Genomic DNA, 17,274 nt, shown 5'->3' on the forward strand with positions numbered 1-17,274 from the left:
ATTATCCCATTAATTTGTGTCATCAATTTTGAATCGATATGACGTACACTACACCCACCACCACGTGTCCAAGAACCGAATCTTTGGTCGGATGTCGGACGAACCTAACCAGGGCCAAGAACTGAGTGCCGAGCTGCCCGCACATGAAGCAAACTCAACCCTCTCCAGCCGGTTACAGGGGATCTGATATTGGCGGACCATCGGCGAGAGCGATGTGGCATGACTGATTTGAAATCATCTGCTGCGCGAGGCATGATTCCAAATACTGGGACTGTATATGGGACTCTTCTGCATTTTTGTATGGAGTGTAGTCACCTGTCATTGTATTAATCTGAAAATGTAATACCAATAATCAATACGGAGTACATAGTATGCGTCATACAAAGGTTCATATGCCGGGGGCTTAGGTACCTACTCCGAGGTAGATAGTGGCCTAGAATACTTGAGCATGTGGCTTTGGCTACTACTTAAAAGGGTAGTAGAGGCTAGGTCGTATCATTAATTAGTATCCAGTACCTGGCCAGGTTAAAAACGGCTGAAAGAGAAGTACATTCTTGATAATTACCTATTCTGTATAAGATACACGACTATGTAATGTCATAACCTTGAGTATAACGCCAATGTAAGACAGCAACAACACAACGGAGGTTACACAAAAAAAAAAAATAAATAAATAAAGAAAGGATGCGACCACGGTGTTCTCCGATGCAAAGCAGCGGTGAGACAGATCTCAGTCCTTTCCTTTCCCTTCCCCTGTAGTTAGGTCTCCATTTAGGCGCATGGATACACCGTTACCGAAATCCCAACCATTCCGGCCACGGTGGCGTAGAAGCGGTAGGCTAGGAGGGTCCCTTACTCTAATGCAAGATGAGATGCGATTACGATGAGATGAGATGAGATGAGATCCGATCGATTCAAACCAATATTTATCCCTATTATAGTGCTCTTCTAAGACCTAAGCCCACCAGGGCACCTAGGACTTCGATCGCATGAGAGGTGGGCCAGGGATATATTACTTTGCTACATGCACTCCAATAAACAACCGAAATAGATTAAATTAATATTTAATAGACCTTCCAAGATAACTCTACTGCACAGTATTGGAGAATCATTTCGTTCGCCAAGGTCATTCATTATTCGCATCGAAAAAATATGGAGTACTAATTTTTTAATTTTTTTTTGTACCCCCATACATCTCTGAAACAAAACCCTGGCGATCTTCAACAATCGGTCGTGACAATCATGCCATACCCCGAAAGAATCTCGGGTTTGGTTCTAGTCTGTTCTAGTGCGTCTCTTCACCCATTTATTGGCCATAGACTGTATGTGTTACGTTAACGCTGTCTACACCATACTCGATTTGGCAATTGCCTTGTTGTCCAAGAAATATACACCTATACTTGGACGTGGGATGAAAGAGCCAAGGTGCGAGGGTCGCAAAGATACATCTCGACTCTTCTAGACACAACGGTTGTGTGATCCGTGTTTCTATTTCGAGTTGGAACCTGGAACTACGCCGTAGAGTGGCGTTATGGTTCCTTATTAGGCTATATCAGATCCCAACAACATCGCATATCGGTGGAAGCAACCGCGGTACCTGATGTGTGGCCTGTGGGCCTTCCAGACTCCCAGCCTCCAAGGCTCAAATAGAGCATAACACAATGGACATACCAGAAGAAAAGGTTATAGTTCCTGACCATCACCCGTTGCCACATTAGTGGTGCTCAGGCATACTCGGACCTCTATATCCAAGATCGTCGATATGGCCATGATGCTTGCTGCTGGGTCCCTGATGCTTGAGGCTTGGCCCATATTTGTTCTGTGCTGTCCTTGAAAATCTACTACCATTCTAAGGGCGTTTAGCCTCGGTTCCACATAGGTATGATGAAAAGCACTGTATAGGAACAATCATGAGCCGGTCGTGATTCCTTTAATGGTATTGCACAAAATTAGACTTCTTGGGGGGCTTTTTTTTTCTTCCAAAATAGTGGACATGAATGCGTTAATGACATCATATAGCACATCTAGCAGATATCGTCGCCAGAGCGAATCCCAGACACGTAATAGGTGACGGGTAAAATGGGGTATAATGGTAACAAAAATCAATGAACATCCCGGGAATGGAGACTGAGGCAACGAAGAAACTAAAAACTAACATCCAGTGCACACACCAGTCCCACAGACAGCAAGCACAGTCCATAAACAAAAGCATAAAAGTAAAGTCTATCCAAATGCCTTTTTCCCAAAACGTGCAAGGGGTATTAGAGAAGCTCCAGGGGCCAACTAGGATGAGGAATAAAACAACCCAAACGACACGCTTCACGACCAGCTAAACATTCCTTTAGAAAACCGGAACCGTACCATGTCCAAGGGCAACACTCGAAATTCAAAAAGGGGGTCTCTGATCAAGATGAAGAAACAGGATATTAATTCTAATCCCAAAGCCAATTCAACGCCATGTAAATTAAGTAGTATTGACGTGTCAGTGACTACTCGGAGATGTAGAGTCCAGGGACTTCGGTTTCAAGCTTGAACCAAGGGATGACGCATGTTTGGCGCCCATCTTGCGCGTCAACTTCGCATAGTGCAAACCACAAGCATTGCATAGAGTTCGCGCACCATCTGGGCCACGTCGCCATTCAGGTGTTTCGGCTCGGTTACAACTGTGGCAACGGCCAGGAGGAGCCGCTTTCTGTAACGGTCGTTAGTGTTGGGAAATGACTGTAGGTGGGCACCTGGGCGATCATGTGTGACACGGGGGAGGAGCCAATTGAAAATGGCTGGGTACAATAATATAGAAACCAAAAGGAACAAACTTACGCCTCGCCGCTTTTTTGGATCCGGTCCAGCAAAGCCACCGCTTCCCTTGAATTCGTCCTGATACATTGCCACATGGTCATCATCGCGAACGCCACCTGGTTTGAAGGCTTTTCTTTGGGCCATTTGCTCGGCCAAGGCGTGCTCCTGGTTCAAAACTGCGGTTCGTATACGTAACAAAGCATCCTGGTTCCGACGCTGGAGGCTAAGCATATCCTCGATCTCGTGTAGAGAGGGCAGAGACCCTAGGACTGGTCCGGAACGCTGGGTTTGATGCGCTCTTTGGGCATAGTGTCGTGAAAAATCCAAAGTGCGGGTGCTCATTTCGACAATCTACTCCAATTAGCAATCAATCGAAAGCAATCAATAACCCACTGATTTCCCGACCCAGATGTACGCATACCTCATTAAGTGAAGTCTCCACATCGTAAACTTCTTCCAAGTGTCGCTTGACAGAATCAGATTGGCCCTGTCCCGCCATAGGATGACCCGCAAATCCACCCTTCACATCATCGACACGTCCCACCTCCGTCATCCCGGATTTCCAAGATGTGCCGCCATAAGACCGAGCATCGTAAGAAGCAGGATAAACCGGCGCATTTGGTGGGGGCTGGGACTGAAATGGAAAGGGTTGTGAGAATGCGCCATACCCGTTGGGGGAAGCAATACTGCCACCAGCCGATGGAGGAGCACTGTATTCATACCCCGATCCGGCTTGCGACCCCGAAATTGATGTGATTCCAGTTTTCGCACTCTGCGTGGGGGACTTTCCCGAGCTAAGCGACTGAAGAGATTGAAGCGATGCATTTCTTGATTCCTGGGTGTTTACCGTCACCAAGCTAGCCCGTGATGCTTCCGCCTGTAGCTGAGTTTGATGAGAAAATGCTGAGTCTCGTAAAAATGACGCAGATGATGTTCCATTCGAAAAAGGATTCGGTGGCCCTGCCGGTCCGTCACCGCCTGGGCGCCCCATGAGATTAGAAGGAGCAGAATGTAGATTTGGTGCATGAGGCGACTGCTGAGGAGGCGCCGAAGTCGGGGCGGGATATGGTAGGGGATTGTCATTTCCCAAAGCCTCATGAATTGACGGAAGGGACTGCCTCTGCGGCTTCTTCTCTTTCTCTTCTTCCAATGCGCGCCGCGAATCTGGAGGCGAGACATAGCCAGGGGGCACGGAACCCGTCCTGACGGTCGACGTTGAGTAAGAGTGTTGCAATGGCTGGCCTGGATACATGCTGGTTGGACTGAGAAGAGGCGCAGGAGAGGTAGCAATTCCGGATGTAAGGGCAGAGTGTTTGGGGGCGTATACAGGACCTTCTTTGTTCAGGAGGCCTAGAGCTGGCAGATGATCCCTATTGTGATCAAAATATCAGCCATACTGAGTCTTAATTTCTAGAACGAGATCCGCGCGGATGGGTAAGAACAATCCGAAGGAGGAAAACGCGTAGAACGAACCTGTGTCTATGACCAGCTTCCAAAGACCCCATGACGCCAAATAGTTCGTGTGAAATGCCAGCAAGGTAGTTTGGCAGCAGTCGTATCCTCCGCCAGGAACCTTCCCGTAAGGAGTGGTGACACTCTCCGACTTCAACCGGATGCAGGCAGGTATCGCAAGAACAGACTCAGTAAATAAACAAGTAAGATGAGCTAAAATTATATGAAATAAAATAAAATAATTTGGGTTGTGTTAGAGCCGGTGAGCAAGTCGAAATGGTTGTGAGTAATAACAAGGGGAGGTAGATAAATAAGCTCTTTCCACCTTTGAAAGGTCACCCGGTCGATCGGCTGAGGACGTGGATATATTAATTTACTTTCTTTTTTTCCCTTCGGCCCTTAAGATCCCGAGCGGAAGAGTAAATGGGACTGAACCGAATAAATTAAAAGAAATCTCACGATGAGAGCCACCTCTCCCTTCAACCTAAGGTTGTCTGGGGTGGTGGCGGGTGTGGGGGGTTAAAACAGAGAGATTAAATCGGACCCGAGATGCGGACAGAAGGCGGCCTAAAAAAAAAAAAAAAAAAAATTGGAAAAAAAAAAAAAAAAAAAAAAAAAAAAAAAAAAGGTCAAGCCAAAGTACGGCACGTACCCGCAGCGCGCAGCGAACAGATCAGATCGGAACGGCCCTTCCTGCGTTTCGAACAACCATCTGTCCAAAGCCAAAACCACCCAACGAGCCAATGTAAATGCTAATCGTCAGATTTTTCAAGAATGGAATTCAGAGGAGACAGATTTGATCGTGTTTGAATATTCTTTGCGGACGGGAGAAGAGCGGCGGAGGCGCAGTACACGCAAGGGATGGAGATGAATGATGAATGCGTCGCGTGGAAGGGAGGAGATGTTGGTCTTTTCTCTCTCACAGAGGGAAAATGATGTAGGTAATTAGTTAATTATCAGGTGCAGTAGGAAAAGGAGTAAAGAGTAAAAAGCAAAAGTAACCAGGGAAGAAGTTCAACTGAAGATGGAAAACTGGAGAGGAGCCGAAAAGGTCAAGAGAAGACAAATCGGCAGAAAATGGGCGAATTTAATAAGATCAAGGATGAATATCTTCCGGGGCAAGATGGCTATAATTTCTATCTCCGTCTCTTTCTTTCTTTTTCTCTAACAAAAAGAAAAGAGAAGTTCCTTGGATGTCTCTTTTTCACTCGTTTTGGAAGTAGGGATTCTGTATAGAAAGCGAGATATTGTAGGGAGAGAGATGGCAAATGGTGGCTCTGTAGTAATCACAGGGAAGAACAGAAGCTATTATTATAATTCTTAAAGGGAAGGGGAATAAAACAAAATTGCAACTTAAAAATAAAAAATAAAAAATAAAAATTCAAAATAAAATAAAATAATACCACTTAGCAAACTAAGTCCTCAAGACTATTTCAAAGACCGCCACGACCAGGCCCGCACGCTCACAAGAGGAAGAGAGATGGGAGGATCCAACTACTAAAACGACGTCGGCCCAGCGATGATGAGCTCAGACCTGGAAAATTAACACAGATAGATAGGAGCCAGAAACAGGACTGCGAGATCGTCGAATCACGCTGCCAGTCGTGACCAGTTTAAGTTACGGCGAATTACAGTAGCTTTACGGGCTGCGAACTGCGGATCTTCGACGAAATGTGGAGTGAGTTGGGATCATATTGGCGATGTGCGGATATCTTGGTGGGGAGCGATGGAGCCTTACCAGGGGGTTGTCCCTGGCCCAAAAGGAAGGGGGGAGAGAAAAAGGCAGAGATACTGACTGATCTAGTGACTTACCCACTTTTTTTGGATCCCATAGGTAATCATCCATGGAGTACGTAATTACTTACCTTTTGGATACCCTTCAGTATGTTTCCGTCGACGAAAAGTTCGGTAGTATTATATAAATACCTACCAATTTTCCACTCCAGGTACGGAGTAAACGTGTGTATCTACGTATTTATTGCGCCTTGAATTTGTGAATAGGAAAATGAACAGCCCCTAGCTACGTACTTGGTAGGCGGAATCCTCGAGGTAGCCGATCACGTAATCTGTCCAGCGACACTTCACGTAGATGGCCTTAGAGGGCCCTCAGGCGGGTTACCAAGATCCAAACTGACGGGATACCTACTTAGTAGCTGGAAAATTGCTACCGTATTAGTTACGGAGAAGGTGCACAGCTGGCAGGTGGTAACTTGTATTTAAGTATTACCTACCTATTCCATGCATTTGTGACGCGTAATATAATGTGTAACGATACACAACTAATACAATTACGATGGGTACATACCTAGAATGCACCACAATTTACCGATACAATTTTGAATGGAAGGTAGGGACTGTCGTTGAGACGGATGGAAGTTGAGCAGAATAATAAGTACAACAAGCGTCTGTATCATCGTTGGCTCGATTGACAATAGGTCGGAGTCAGAATCGAGTTCCATAGATCGCAACCTACTTAGGGGAACGGCTAACCAACTGTAATTTTCTTAAAAGAGAAAAGGAAGGAGAGAATTAGCAGAAGGCACTTGAGTACAAGACGACAAGGATTGAAGAGAGAATAGAAAATTGATGATTATAATGACAAATATAATAGATAATATGGCAGAACAACAAAACACACACTCGGGGACAAGGATATTAAGATTTGATGGTAATATAACACATTAACACACCCTTCATCACAGTAGAACTAATTTAACTAAAAAAACAGATCTTAGATCAGCCATCCTTAGTATAACGAATTATGAAACATAACCAGACATTATCTACATAATAGGCCTGGTACCTATCTGTAGGTACTGATACATATGGTTCATGCTTTTACTATGTCCACTTGATGACGTTAGATAATAAACTATGAGTACTGGTGTTTTGAGATTGTGTGGGAGCCAGTTAATGGGACTGGATCAAGCAACGATTGTGGGTATTGTACAGATATACAAAAGAAAATTCCAATAATTAAGAAGTAGTTTTATATAATGTTGAATGCCTTTTTTCTTCCCCCTCATATATTCTAGCATTGCATACCACAATAGCAAACTTAAAGAAAATTGTATGCAACAAATAATCAAGGCCAAGTGTTCAGACATATGAGCTCACTGTATATATTAATGCACAGTTTGGAAGATTCCAGGAGAATCATGACATGAAATGTCTTAACCCTTTCCCCTCACACATTCATAGCTGACAGTATGGAATAGTCAGAAGACTGCTAAGTACCCCGTAGGTGTCCTCGACCTATATTAAAAATGCGATCCGAGGTTACGACTCCCTAGAAACAGCTAGGGAATGTGATTCAGACACTCGTACGAGAAGCCGCCACTGTCCCTCTCCTTGGCCCAGATCTGGTAACGATCGCAGTGGAGAATCCAGATCGCACATCCGTGAGACATACGCTTACGTCCTATCGGTGTCTGTAATTAGCCCAAAATGCTTGCACCGTTGAAATCGGGACTAGAAGAGATCCGACCACCTATTCGTTAGCACGGCACAAGTACCCAAATCTTGGCTGCAGCCATGGTCCGATCCCCTCCTGCAAGAAGAAGTGTTCTCTTCCATTTCCGTCCACCGTGGTGTGCTCAGGGGTTCGAGTGAAGTGGAAATATAAAAGTCGAAAAGAGTAATAATTAAAAGCAACAGAAGAAAAGAACTATGGTATTTCAAAAAATGGAAAGAGTGGGTGGAAGCACAGAAAATAAATAAATAAAGAGGGTGGAAAATGAGTACCATACAAACAGCAAATGTCATATTCCATGACCCCTGTACCCGAGCGATTTGTTCCATGGCACTGTACAACGCTCCCCGCTTTCCCTTGCTCGAGATCTCGGGCATAGCCGTTCGTGGGTGGCACCATCGTAATCTCGATCATCGGCCTGAGGGTTGGAATATGGTATTATCTCTGTGGCTTGACTTCCTTTTTTTTTTTTTGGGGGGGACGGTCTTGATTGATTTCGTTTGCATAAGCGACGAGAAATCTGACAAAATTAGGGACTGGGCCAGGCTATCGATCGTACGGACAAGGGGCCGGGGTAGTTATAACGGCGCTCATACAGACTTTTAACACCTGGCCTTTGATCTCCAAACTGGTTGGCTGTTCTATGCATCTTCCAGCTATTCTGTACGTCCTTTTTTTTCTTTTTTTTCTTTCTTTTTTTTTTGGCGCTCTCTATATAAAAAAGGGGCAAACATATCTCAAGGTGTCTTAATCGTTGACTTGGAATAGTCACTAGCATCATACCACAATCCTAACAATAGTCATCATCATCAAAAGAGGCACAGACAAATTCTCCAAAAAAGCTATACCATGTCACATGGTAATTGCTTCAACTCCGCCCCCCTCCCCACTGGATTAACGACTATTATTTTTCAACAGGTAATCTCAGTAGGCATATAGGCTGATTAACAACAAGCTTGCTTTCTGTCTTGAGGCCATTACAGGCGTATCAAATTCATAATTATTTTTACTTCGATGTCGTTCTACTGTACGGAGTATGGGGGAATACCTAAACTGTGCTGTTACCAGAACAGCTAGCCTTGACTAAATATGTGTAACATGCACGCTGTAAGTTCTTGGGGGTCAATCCAGCCCAGATCGAGACAAAATGATTGGAAGATATCCTGCGGATGAGCACACGCAACCTGATTAAGACCTCATTTTTAGAGGGAGGAATTGCCGGTTGGTGTGACAACTATCTGAGGGGCGGTTTATTTTATTTTTATTTTTGTCTCCTCAGAGATTCGATAGAATACCCGACTTAGTAGGTACATGGGGTCTGCTATATCTGATAATTCGAAATATCGGGACCTCTTCACCAGGTGTCTGCTAAGATTAGACATCCCTCCCACACAACCGGTGGGTTTAATTAAAAGATGAATGTCGATCGGACTTTGATCGTTGTCGCCATTTCCGACTGCATGCGCAGCTTCTGGTATGTATGCAACTCCACTGCTTGGGGAGCAAGGTGCAGCGGAAGAATTGCACATTTTCTTTTTCTTTTTCTCTTTTTTTCTTTTTCTCTTTTGTTCTCCCACTCGCACTCTCCCTGGTTTCTAGTATGGGGAAACGTGATAAAGCGGATCGACATCTTCCGGCATTCCGTCCAGCCTCCAATGTTCAAATCACAGGAATGAGCTAAAGCTCCTCCCCCATACCTTGCTCAAGGGAGGAAAACAGATCGTCCTCCTCGAACTTATATCATATCCCTATATCAGACAATGTGACCTGTCATTTGAGCGGGCCAGAATGGGGCTAGCATGCCGGCATTGCTCGATCTCGATCATTAGCACCAGCGTACCGTGATTGTGCCCCTCGAGTTTATCGGTCATACAGATCGTTACGAGACTGGGGTCATTCTCGTATCGCCGATTACGTCTTGCTGACGGTAGGATTTGCGCTTATGAATCAATTCAGCATCGAACACCCCCGATAATTCGGTCGATAGAAATCCGTCAACAAATAATCAATGCTGTAAACGCGACAGCCAGCGCCTCTCGGATGCAGGAGCCGCCATACGTACGTTAATTTCTTGTGTTAAGGGCCACGCTCTTCCACCAGCGAACCACAAAAATTACACAGTAGTTCCATCTGCAGGTTCTTCGAAAATTCGTAGCTGGCTGTCCCACTGCAATGGACAGATATTACATGACTCTCTTCGCCGCCTAGAAAGCCTACCTGGCACTTCAATACGTATGTTGAATGTTCATACAGCCTACGTCCCCGCAGAGTTAGAATGGGTACATAACCCCCGTTGAAACTGCAAGATCTCCTACGCTAGACCTCCTGCATGCTGAGTGATTGTTTTTTTTTTTTTTTTTTTTTTTGACGGTCCACACCCTCGGCTCCCAACTGGGTAGAACTAGTTGGTAGCAGATGGCGCTATTGTCTTAGGAAGATCAACTATCATTCGATCTTTGCCCAACAGGGCAAGAGGAGGCATAAGGGGCTGTCCAGTTCAAGTTGAAGATCACTCAAACAGGATTCTGGTGACATACTCGGTACGAGATGGATAAATACCTGCTTGCTAGCATGTGATATGATGGTGTCTACTTAACACCAATTGAAGATATCTGGACCAAACCAATATCCTATATTTTTATATCGAGACGCCCTTTTTTAATTTTTTTTTGTGGTCAATAAATCCATGCTTGGAGCATGTTGGATTCAGGTCCAATAATCCTTAGCTATACCAGCCTGTAGCTGGTGCACTGGTGCACAGACAGCCACCAACCTGTAATGGATCTAACGGTCGCCGGAAGTTGACTTATCCAATCATACTCATAACGCTACCGGAACGTTTTCTGTCAGTCAGGATCCCGATAATGAATTAAAACGGAGATTTCCTCCGTTCTATGGACCCGCGACAGTGATTTAGATCCGTCGCGTGCTGAAAGAAGTAATTGCATTTGAACTTGCCCTAATGAGGGTAGGTTGTGGAATAAAAACTCAGAACAAACCTTATCCAAGTAGATTGAATTAATCTTACAAAATCGTTTCGACTGGTTCCCATAACACCCACTTTATGTCCCTGGAGTTTACTAAAATTTTAGTCATAGTGTGGGATTTACTCGGGCATCAAGGGCTCCGCTTAAACTCAATGAATGCTTTCGGTCATATATAGTAGCTTTCATGGTGCCACCAGCGGGAATAATGGAGCCAAGTTACAAATCCTAAATTTCGAGTCGCTGAGTCAACGGTGGAAGGTGTGACGCAGTAACAAGATGGGTGTATAATATTTTAGCCAGTCTAGAACCGGGTTGCATGTCGATTACAAGTGATGTCGTCTGCCCAGCCAAGTACGATGGGACAGGTACGCACTTAGATACCGCTATGGGGCTTGGGAAATGTGGAGTATAATCCAAATACTGCAGCAATCCCCTTCAAAATTCCATCTGCATGCGCATGTCAAATGCTTCCCTAGTCTAACGCGGTTCTCAGTGGACTCTGAACAGATCCAGACAGCCAGCGAACGGGCAGGATAGAGATATCTCGGGCCTTGCCACAAAGTACAGAGTACATTAGGTGTCAGTGCAAAGTGTCAACGGGATGTCTCTAATCTAGATTACGACCACGCGAAGTCGGTATTGATATTATTTACAGAACATGGTCCTTTTCGAGTTCTCATAGCATCGTGATGATAGGTCATTTGGCAAGTCCTAGCCATCTTCGTGGTCTTCTAAGCAGTTCATAGGTTTAAGTCGGCCAAGTCTAGATGGTGTTCCAACCCTACAATTGTTTTATGGCGGGGCCTTGTCTCACACCATGTACATCGAAGAGGACACCGGCTCTATATGCGCATGGTAGCCAGAATGGAAACGCCATTGTACTTGACGCAGCAGACAACTCGTACCACGTATCTACACATAAGGGCAGAGCTTTTCCCTCAAATGGCTACTATATTCCCAGTTCTATGTGGACTGGTCACAGAGGCAGGCAATCATGGATGATTCTTTGTCAAAATGCTCGGGTAAATCCCCGTTTCAGCCTGTCATATCACAATATCGGACAGTGGTATTATACGATTTTTTTTTCTTTTGTCCCTGTGTACGGAGTACTAGCGGACACTTCGGGAGAGGTCCGAGGGACTATATCTCAAGCTTGGACGTTACGCGCTAGATTGCTAGATGCTTTCGTAGGGAGTCGATGGCAAATTTACCCTGGCATCGTATATTGACCTACACCTGGACGGGGGGTTACGTAGATAAAGAGCTGGAAGATAGTGGCCCCAGAAGTGGATGAGATCGACAGCCCCAAGCATAATGGGACCGGAGACCGTTATGACCGTTTGGAGTTGACTGGCTAGGGTACATGTAACAATCAGACCGGGGCCCTATGATTGTTCAATTATGACCATATAACTGGATGGGAGCCACAAGCGGCTTGCCCATAGGGAAGGAGTCGAAAGTACGATCGCAATTTCCATCTTTTAATGATATAGCCCGAATCTGGTTGAGAAGCCTCTTATTTTGGGTTGTCTTTTTTAAACACAAGGCTACTAATTGGTAGGGATGATGTATCTTTCAAGATTCTGCTTCAGACACCGTGTATCAGAAATGCTGTTGATCACACACTCTTTAACATTGAGTATTGGAGATATCACTCTTGTCCCCAGTCTTAAGAAATTCCCGAAGAGGAAAAGGGGTGGTTCGGACAAGGAGAAAAATCCCTAATTGGTTAAGATTGAATATTGCTGTGACAGCTGGGTATTTAGCCTTGCTGTCAAGTATATTTAGCAGCATGCTGCAAATCACCTCCCGCACACCCTATTATTGACTTTATGGTTAGGGAAAAGAGTGAGCGAGAATGCGGACTGTGGGTAGGTAGTGAACCAACCCCAAGGCAAAAATCCGCCGAGAACAACATCGCGACGAGGAACCTGCTGTGGAACCGTCCCGGTAAACTCTCCGATGTCTTGACCTGAAAAAGCAGGTTGACAGCTACCGGGCCGCGTCAAAAAGTGGTTTAACATGGCGCATCTTTACTGGGTTAGGCTTCGGTGTGCTGCAGGCCGACCGATTAGGAATAAATTGCTGTGACCTGAGTGGCCTGGGTCAAGCCATTTGGGGCCCATACAAGAATTAGATCTTCATCTTTTGCGTACTTGGAACTATCATTAATGCGGATTGGTTGCCTAGTTTTTATGGCGACAGCAAAACCCACTTCGTATGGGAGTACTTTGATATAGCTTTAGCTGTTGTACTGATTTAAAGCAGTACTAAATAACTAGAGGCTAGCACTTACGTATCTGGAGGGTTTGCTCTGCCAGGCTCACCATCTCGTAGTGTTACCATTATGATGGAACCCAGTACAAAGAGCACTGTGTTACTACAAATTCGTCGCGTGCACTGGCCACTTCATTGTTAGGCCAGTCCTTCTTTCCTTTTCAGTTTTCTTTTTCTTTTCTTTTCTTGTCTTTTCTTTTTTTTTATTTTTTCCTCCCTCCGAGTTTCCATACCCCTCAGATAAACTTCGGGAGGATGGGAGAAAAGTCACCGCTTCTGCTCCTAAATCCTACCTACTGTACATGGATCTAGAGCTATGATGCATACATCCATGACTCTCACCCTCCTTTCTTCTCAGGCAAAGGAATAGATTTCTGTTGCCTTCCAAGTAAGGAGACAAGCAGGACGAACCTTGCTTTCGCCCCCTCAGCGTTCATTCCTCACTTCCACCCTTGGAGGGACACGTGAAGTGGATCTTCCTTGATCGGCTGCGGTGACATCCCGTCTTTGGTGTACCAAGATTTGGCTGGAGAAACCCTGTCCGAAATGACTGGCTCCTCTCGAGTCATGTCAATTTATAGCAACAGTTTCCATTCTTTCTGGTGTGTACCTAATGCATTTTGATAGTAGCATCATCCTCAAACATGCAATTGCATTGAGATATGTATGACCTGGCACAATGCATTGTACCTTTGGTATACTTAGTACGAAGTAAAGTACAACGGATGTACCCATGCGCGAACATAGGTACCTGGATTCTAGTATCGGTACGGAGTGCTGGCACTGGTACCTCTTTAAGGGGCCATATGCAGGGAAGAGGTATGGGGCCATCATGATCAGTAACTACCTAGGAATCAACCACTCTTTTTGTGTAACATATCCTGCGGCTGGGTTTTTTTTTTATTTTAAAATATCCCGAGGGTTAACATTTTTGGTTGCTACAGGAATAATAATGTGCTAGAAAAGCAATACTACTCTGTAGCATGTCACCTATCCTGAAGCGCAGTACAGGCGCAGTACATGGTTTTCAGCCGCGAACGGGCCTTCTTCGGTTCCAAGGATGCACCTCTAAGTGCAAAATATACCTGGTACACAAGGTATCTAGTATCTAGATACAATAGAGGTAACTCAGGATACCTAGGTAGACAGACCCACTTTTCAAGTTGTAAAAATTTCCTCATGCACGCCTGCCAAAAAAAAAATAAAAATAAAAATAAAAAATCAAATAAAAAGCCCCAGCGCCTTCGATACACAAGCTGGTCCCCTTATCGAAGTTCCTACAGCATCTTTAGCCTGACAGAAATACTCAAAGCAACAGATCGGGTCCACCATGAGAAATAAATAATTACTGCACCTTGGCTAACCGATGGCATAGGCAGGATCCAAATCCATGAATCAGTGGCCCGGGTCCGAAGATCCTCTAGATCGGTCGGCCGATGACGGAAGATTAAATTGTCTCACCTCTATCCGTCTAGTGCATTTCTGATTTTCGATAGCGTGCAACAGCCGAGAAGGGAAGACTTAGAGAGGGGTGGGGTGGGGTTGGGAACGCTGTACGTAGGCAGTGAGTGACTTCCTTTGTTGAACGGGGATTTTTTTTTTCATTTTTTGCCCCACAGTGGGTGACGCCGGTCCACTTGCGCGTGGTTGAGCGAGACGTTGACTTGCCTGCACTCTGCAGCGTGGCCGGCGGTTTGCGCTCCAGGGAGTTGGATTAGGGGATATATACGGATGCCATTGAGGAAGGATTAATCAATTTCGTGTAGGTCGATTATTATTATTTTTTTATTGGTTAGGTGTCATACCCTGCAGGATTACCTAGTCTATCGTAGACTAACTTCGGGCTCGTACGTAGTATTCAAGATGAATCCCAGATCGAGAAGGAAAATCCATGACCTCATACCTGTCAGTCAGCTGGAGTACGGACTACGGATCCCACGTTGCCGATTCTACAGTCAGCATCCCTAACTAGTTACCTTCCAATGCTGACTTGGCTTACTCGGGAAGAGGCCAAGTGGATACATTCGCATAGATTCATAAGTCTGGACACGACATTTTCCAGAACACCCAAATTCTCCTCTATAACACAGGATAGAAGTCTCTCATCATGATCCGTGACCATCCAGATGAATTGAACTAAGGAGAACCAAAAAAAAAAAGATTATAAAAAAGAAGATAGGCATAGATAGTTAGTGGAACTGGACTCTGACTTACAAATATTGAATGATGAATTCCCACGCCTCACATCATGATATTTCTCGCTCGATCTCGTCCTTGTTCTGCGCCGCTCCATCGATGATCTGGCGAATTAGTGCAATGGCGCTTACCCGTTGCTAGTATCTAGTACTATAAAATTCTTGATTGCAAGTTGCTTCTATGGCTGTGTAAAGTCCGAAAAATTACCGTGGGTTCATTGGGATTGCAGTCTACGCTGGTTAGACTTTTTTGTTTCTATTTTTTGCAGCTTCTCTAAGGTACTGGGGCAATGCTCTCTATTCAGTATCTAGGTACCCTGCTAGGTTGCTGAATTGGGTAAACTTACGGAACACACCTGGACATTATTTTCATTCGAGGGTCAGGGATCTGGGTGAATTTTTGGTTGAAAAATCTTATAGGCACATACTTGCATGGATTATATGGTTCAGAAAATGTGATTACATATCCACCCACTGATCATCTCTATCCTCACCTACAGCACTGTACCAGCATCCGCGCACTCCGGCGTAAGCAAATGAAACGTAAACCATAGCTAATTTCAGTGCAAGGCACAGGAACCCTGCATCGGCCACCTACCTAGTGTATGCATAGACATATGTAGCATATGTATGCATGTGTACTCCGTACTTACAGCTTACTTGACTAGCACCAACTCCAGTGCACCCATCCAAGTACTACAAAGTGCCCAGCAGGATGAAGTACCAAGACCTGCAGGAGGACGTGATTGTGTGACCTAATTAAATGGCGAACTCATAGTTATGTCTTAACGAGCAGCTGTCCAACCGGGTCCTTTCCGCGGTCCTGCTTTTAAAACAGCTGGTCTATGCTGACTGTACTGCCCGGGACATATTTTCTTAGCATTCTGGCTGTACTGTTTTGGAAATACTTGATTGATGCTGTCCTGTACGTTCATACCTTGATATTACGAAGCATACAAAAGAAGAGGCCGAATCAAGTCTCCTCCCACGGAACCCGAAACCAAAAATTGACTTTAAGAATATCCCAACAACACGTGGACAAACCGAAGCGTTAATCGGCCAGATAAATTAAAATTTATGCCATATCGCCTGCAACCAAACTGACGACCGTAAACGAGGTCCCCGATAGGGTAGGACCGAAATTCCAATGGAAGATCAGAAGGTCAATCTAGAAGCCCAACCGTCAGCAAATGAGTGGAGATTAATTATAACGATGGGGGATCGGTGCCGCTCAATCAAACCAACCAGAGATTCCCCTTCGCGTCGATTACTAAAACCCGAAGGGTGTATGGAGATTTCTCGGATGGTATTGCAACCTTTTCTTTGTTGGCCTCTATCGGAGGCTTCTCCTGGGTAGGTGACTAGCTTTTGTCTGTTATATTTCGTTGTCCTCCCTTTATTGCCCGTCGAAAACCTTCATTTTGATTTGGGTTCTGTGGCCTGGATTATTATTCCGCCTCTTGACTTAATTAAGGATTCCATAGGTTTACCGAAGGTATGGATCCGACGGGAAGTATTTGATGATTTAATTTCATTCATAGGAATTAATCATTTATTTAATTCAATTTCGGATCCAAATTAATTCAATTGGTTGCGCTGAATTTCCATGTTACCTAATTGTCGTACAAACCATGCCATATGTACAACCTACTTGTCTCTGTATGGAGCACCAAGGCCAGAACCAATAATGGAACTAAAAGCTCTCAGAGATACTATCTACTCAATGACAGGTGACATCCGAACTTGGCAGGATAGCGGGCAGGGGAAGAGGAAACAATGGACTCCGTTATCCAACAGGTGGGACTGGAGGTTTGTGCTTTCCCCCTTCCCCTTCCCCTTCCCCTTTAAACCCCCGATGGTTGGAACCTAGGTACTTACTTCTTTAGGTACGCATATGTACTTACTACTTACCTAGCTGTGTACTCCGTAGAGGTTGGGCATTGAAGTGGATATCCTTAGAGTGAATGCTTTCCAAGGTACCATGCAGCAGCTTTACTAATGTGTTACTACGGAGTCCTTGGGGGCTCCGTTGGACTAGAGTAGACTCTACTTAGTTTCCCCCTCCCCCAAATGCTGGTGGGGTTCCTGCCTA

General features: G+C 45.0%; 1 protein-coding gene across 1 annotated transcript; it reads right to left on the bottom strand.

Annotated features, from left to right (window-relative positions):
- Positions 1 to 2,482: 2,482 nt before the first annotated feature.
- On the bottom strand, positions 2,483 to 4,304 carry nsdD (GATA-type sexual development transcription factor NsdD; the record flags this gene model as incomplete). The annotated part of the gene is made up of 4 exons (XM_033572529.1): positions 2,483 to 2,692; positions 2,821 to 3,150; positions 3,221 to 4,169; positions 4,273 to 4,304. The coding sequence occupies 4 exons, from the start codon at positions 4,302 to 4,304 to the stop codon at positions 2,483 to 2,485; spliced, it is 1,521 nt and encodes a 506-aa protein (XP_033425844.1).
- Positions 4,305 to 17,274: the final 12,970 nt, after the last annotated feature.

The sequence above is a fragment of the Aspergillus tanneri genome, assembly GCF_003426965.1.
Source record: "Aspergillus tanneri strain NIH1004 chromosome Unknown AapTan_7_pilon_pilon_pilon, whole genome shotgun sequence".
In the NCBI taxonomy this organism is placed as follows: domain Eukaryota; kingdom Fungi; phylum Ascomycota; class Eurotiomycetes; order Eurotiales; family Aspergillaceae; genus Aspergillus; species Aspergillus tanneri.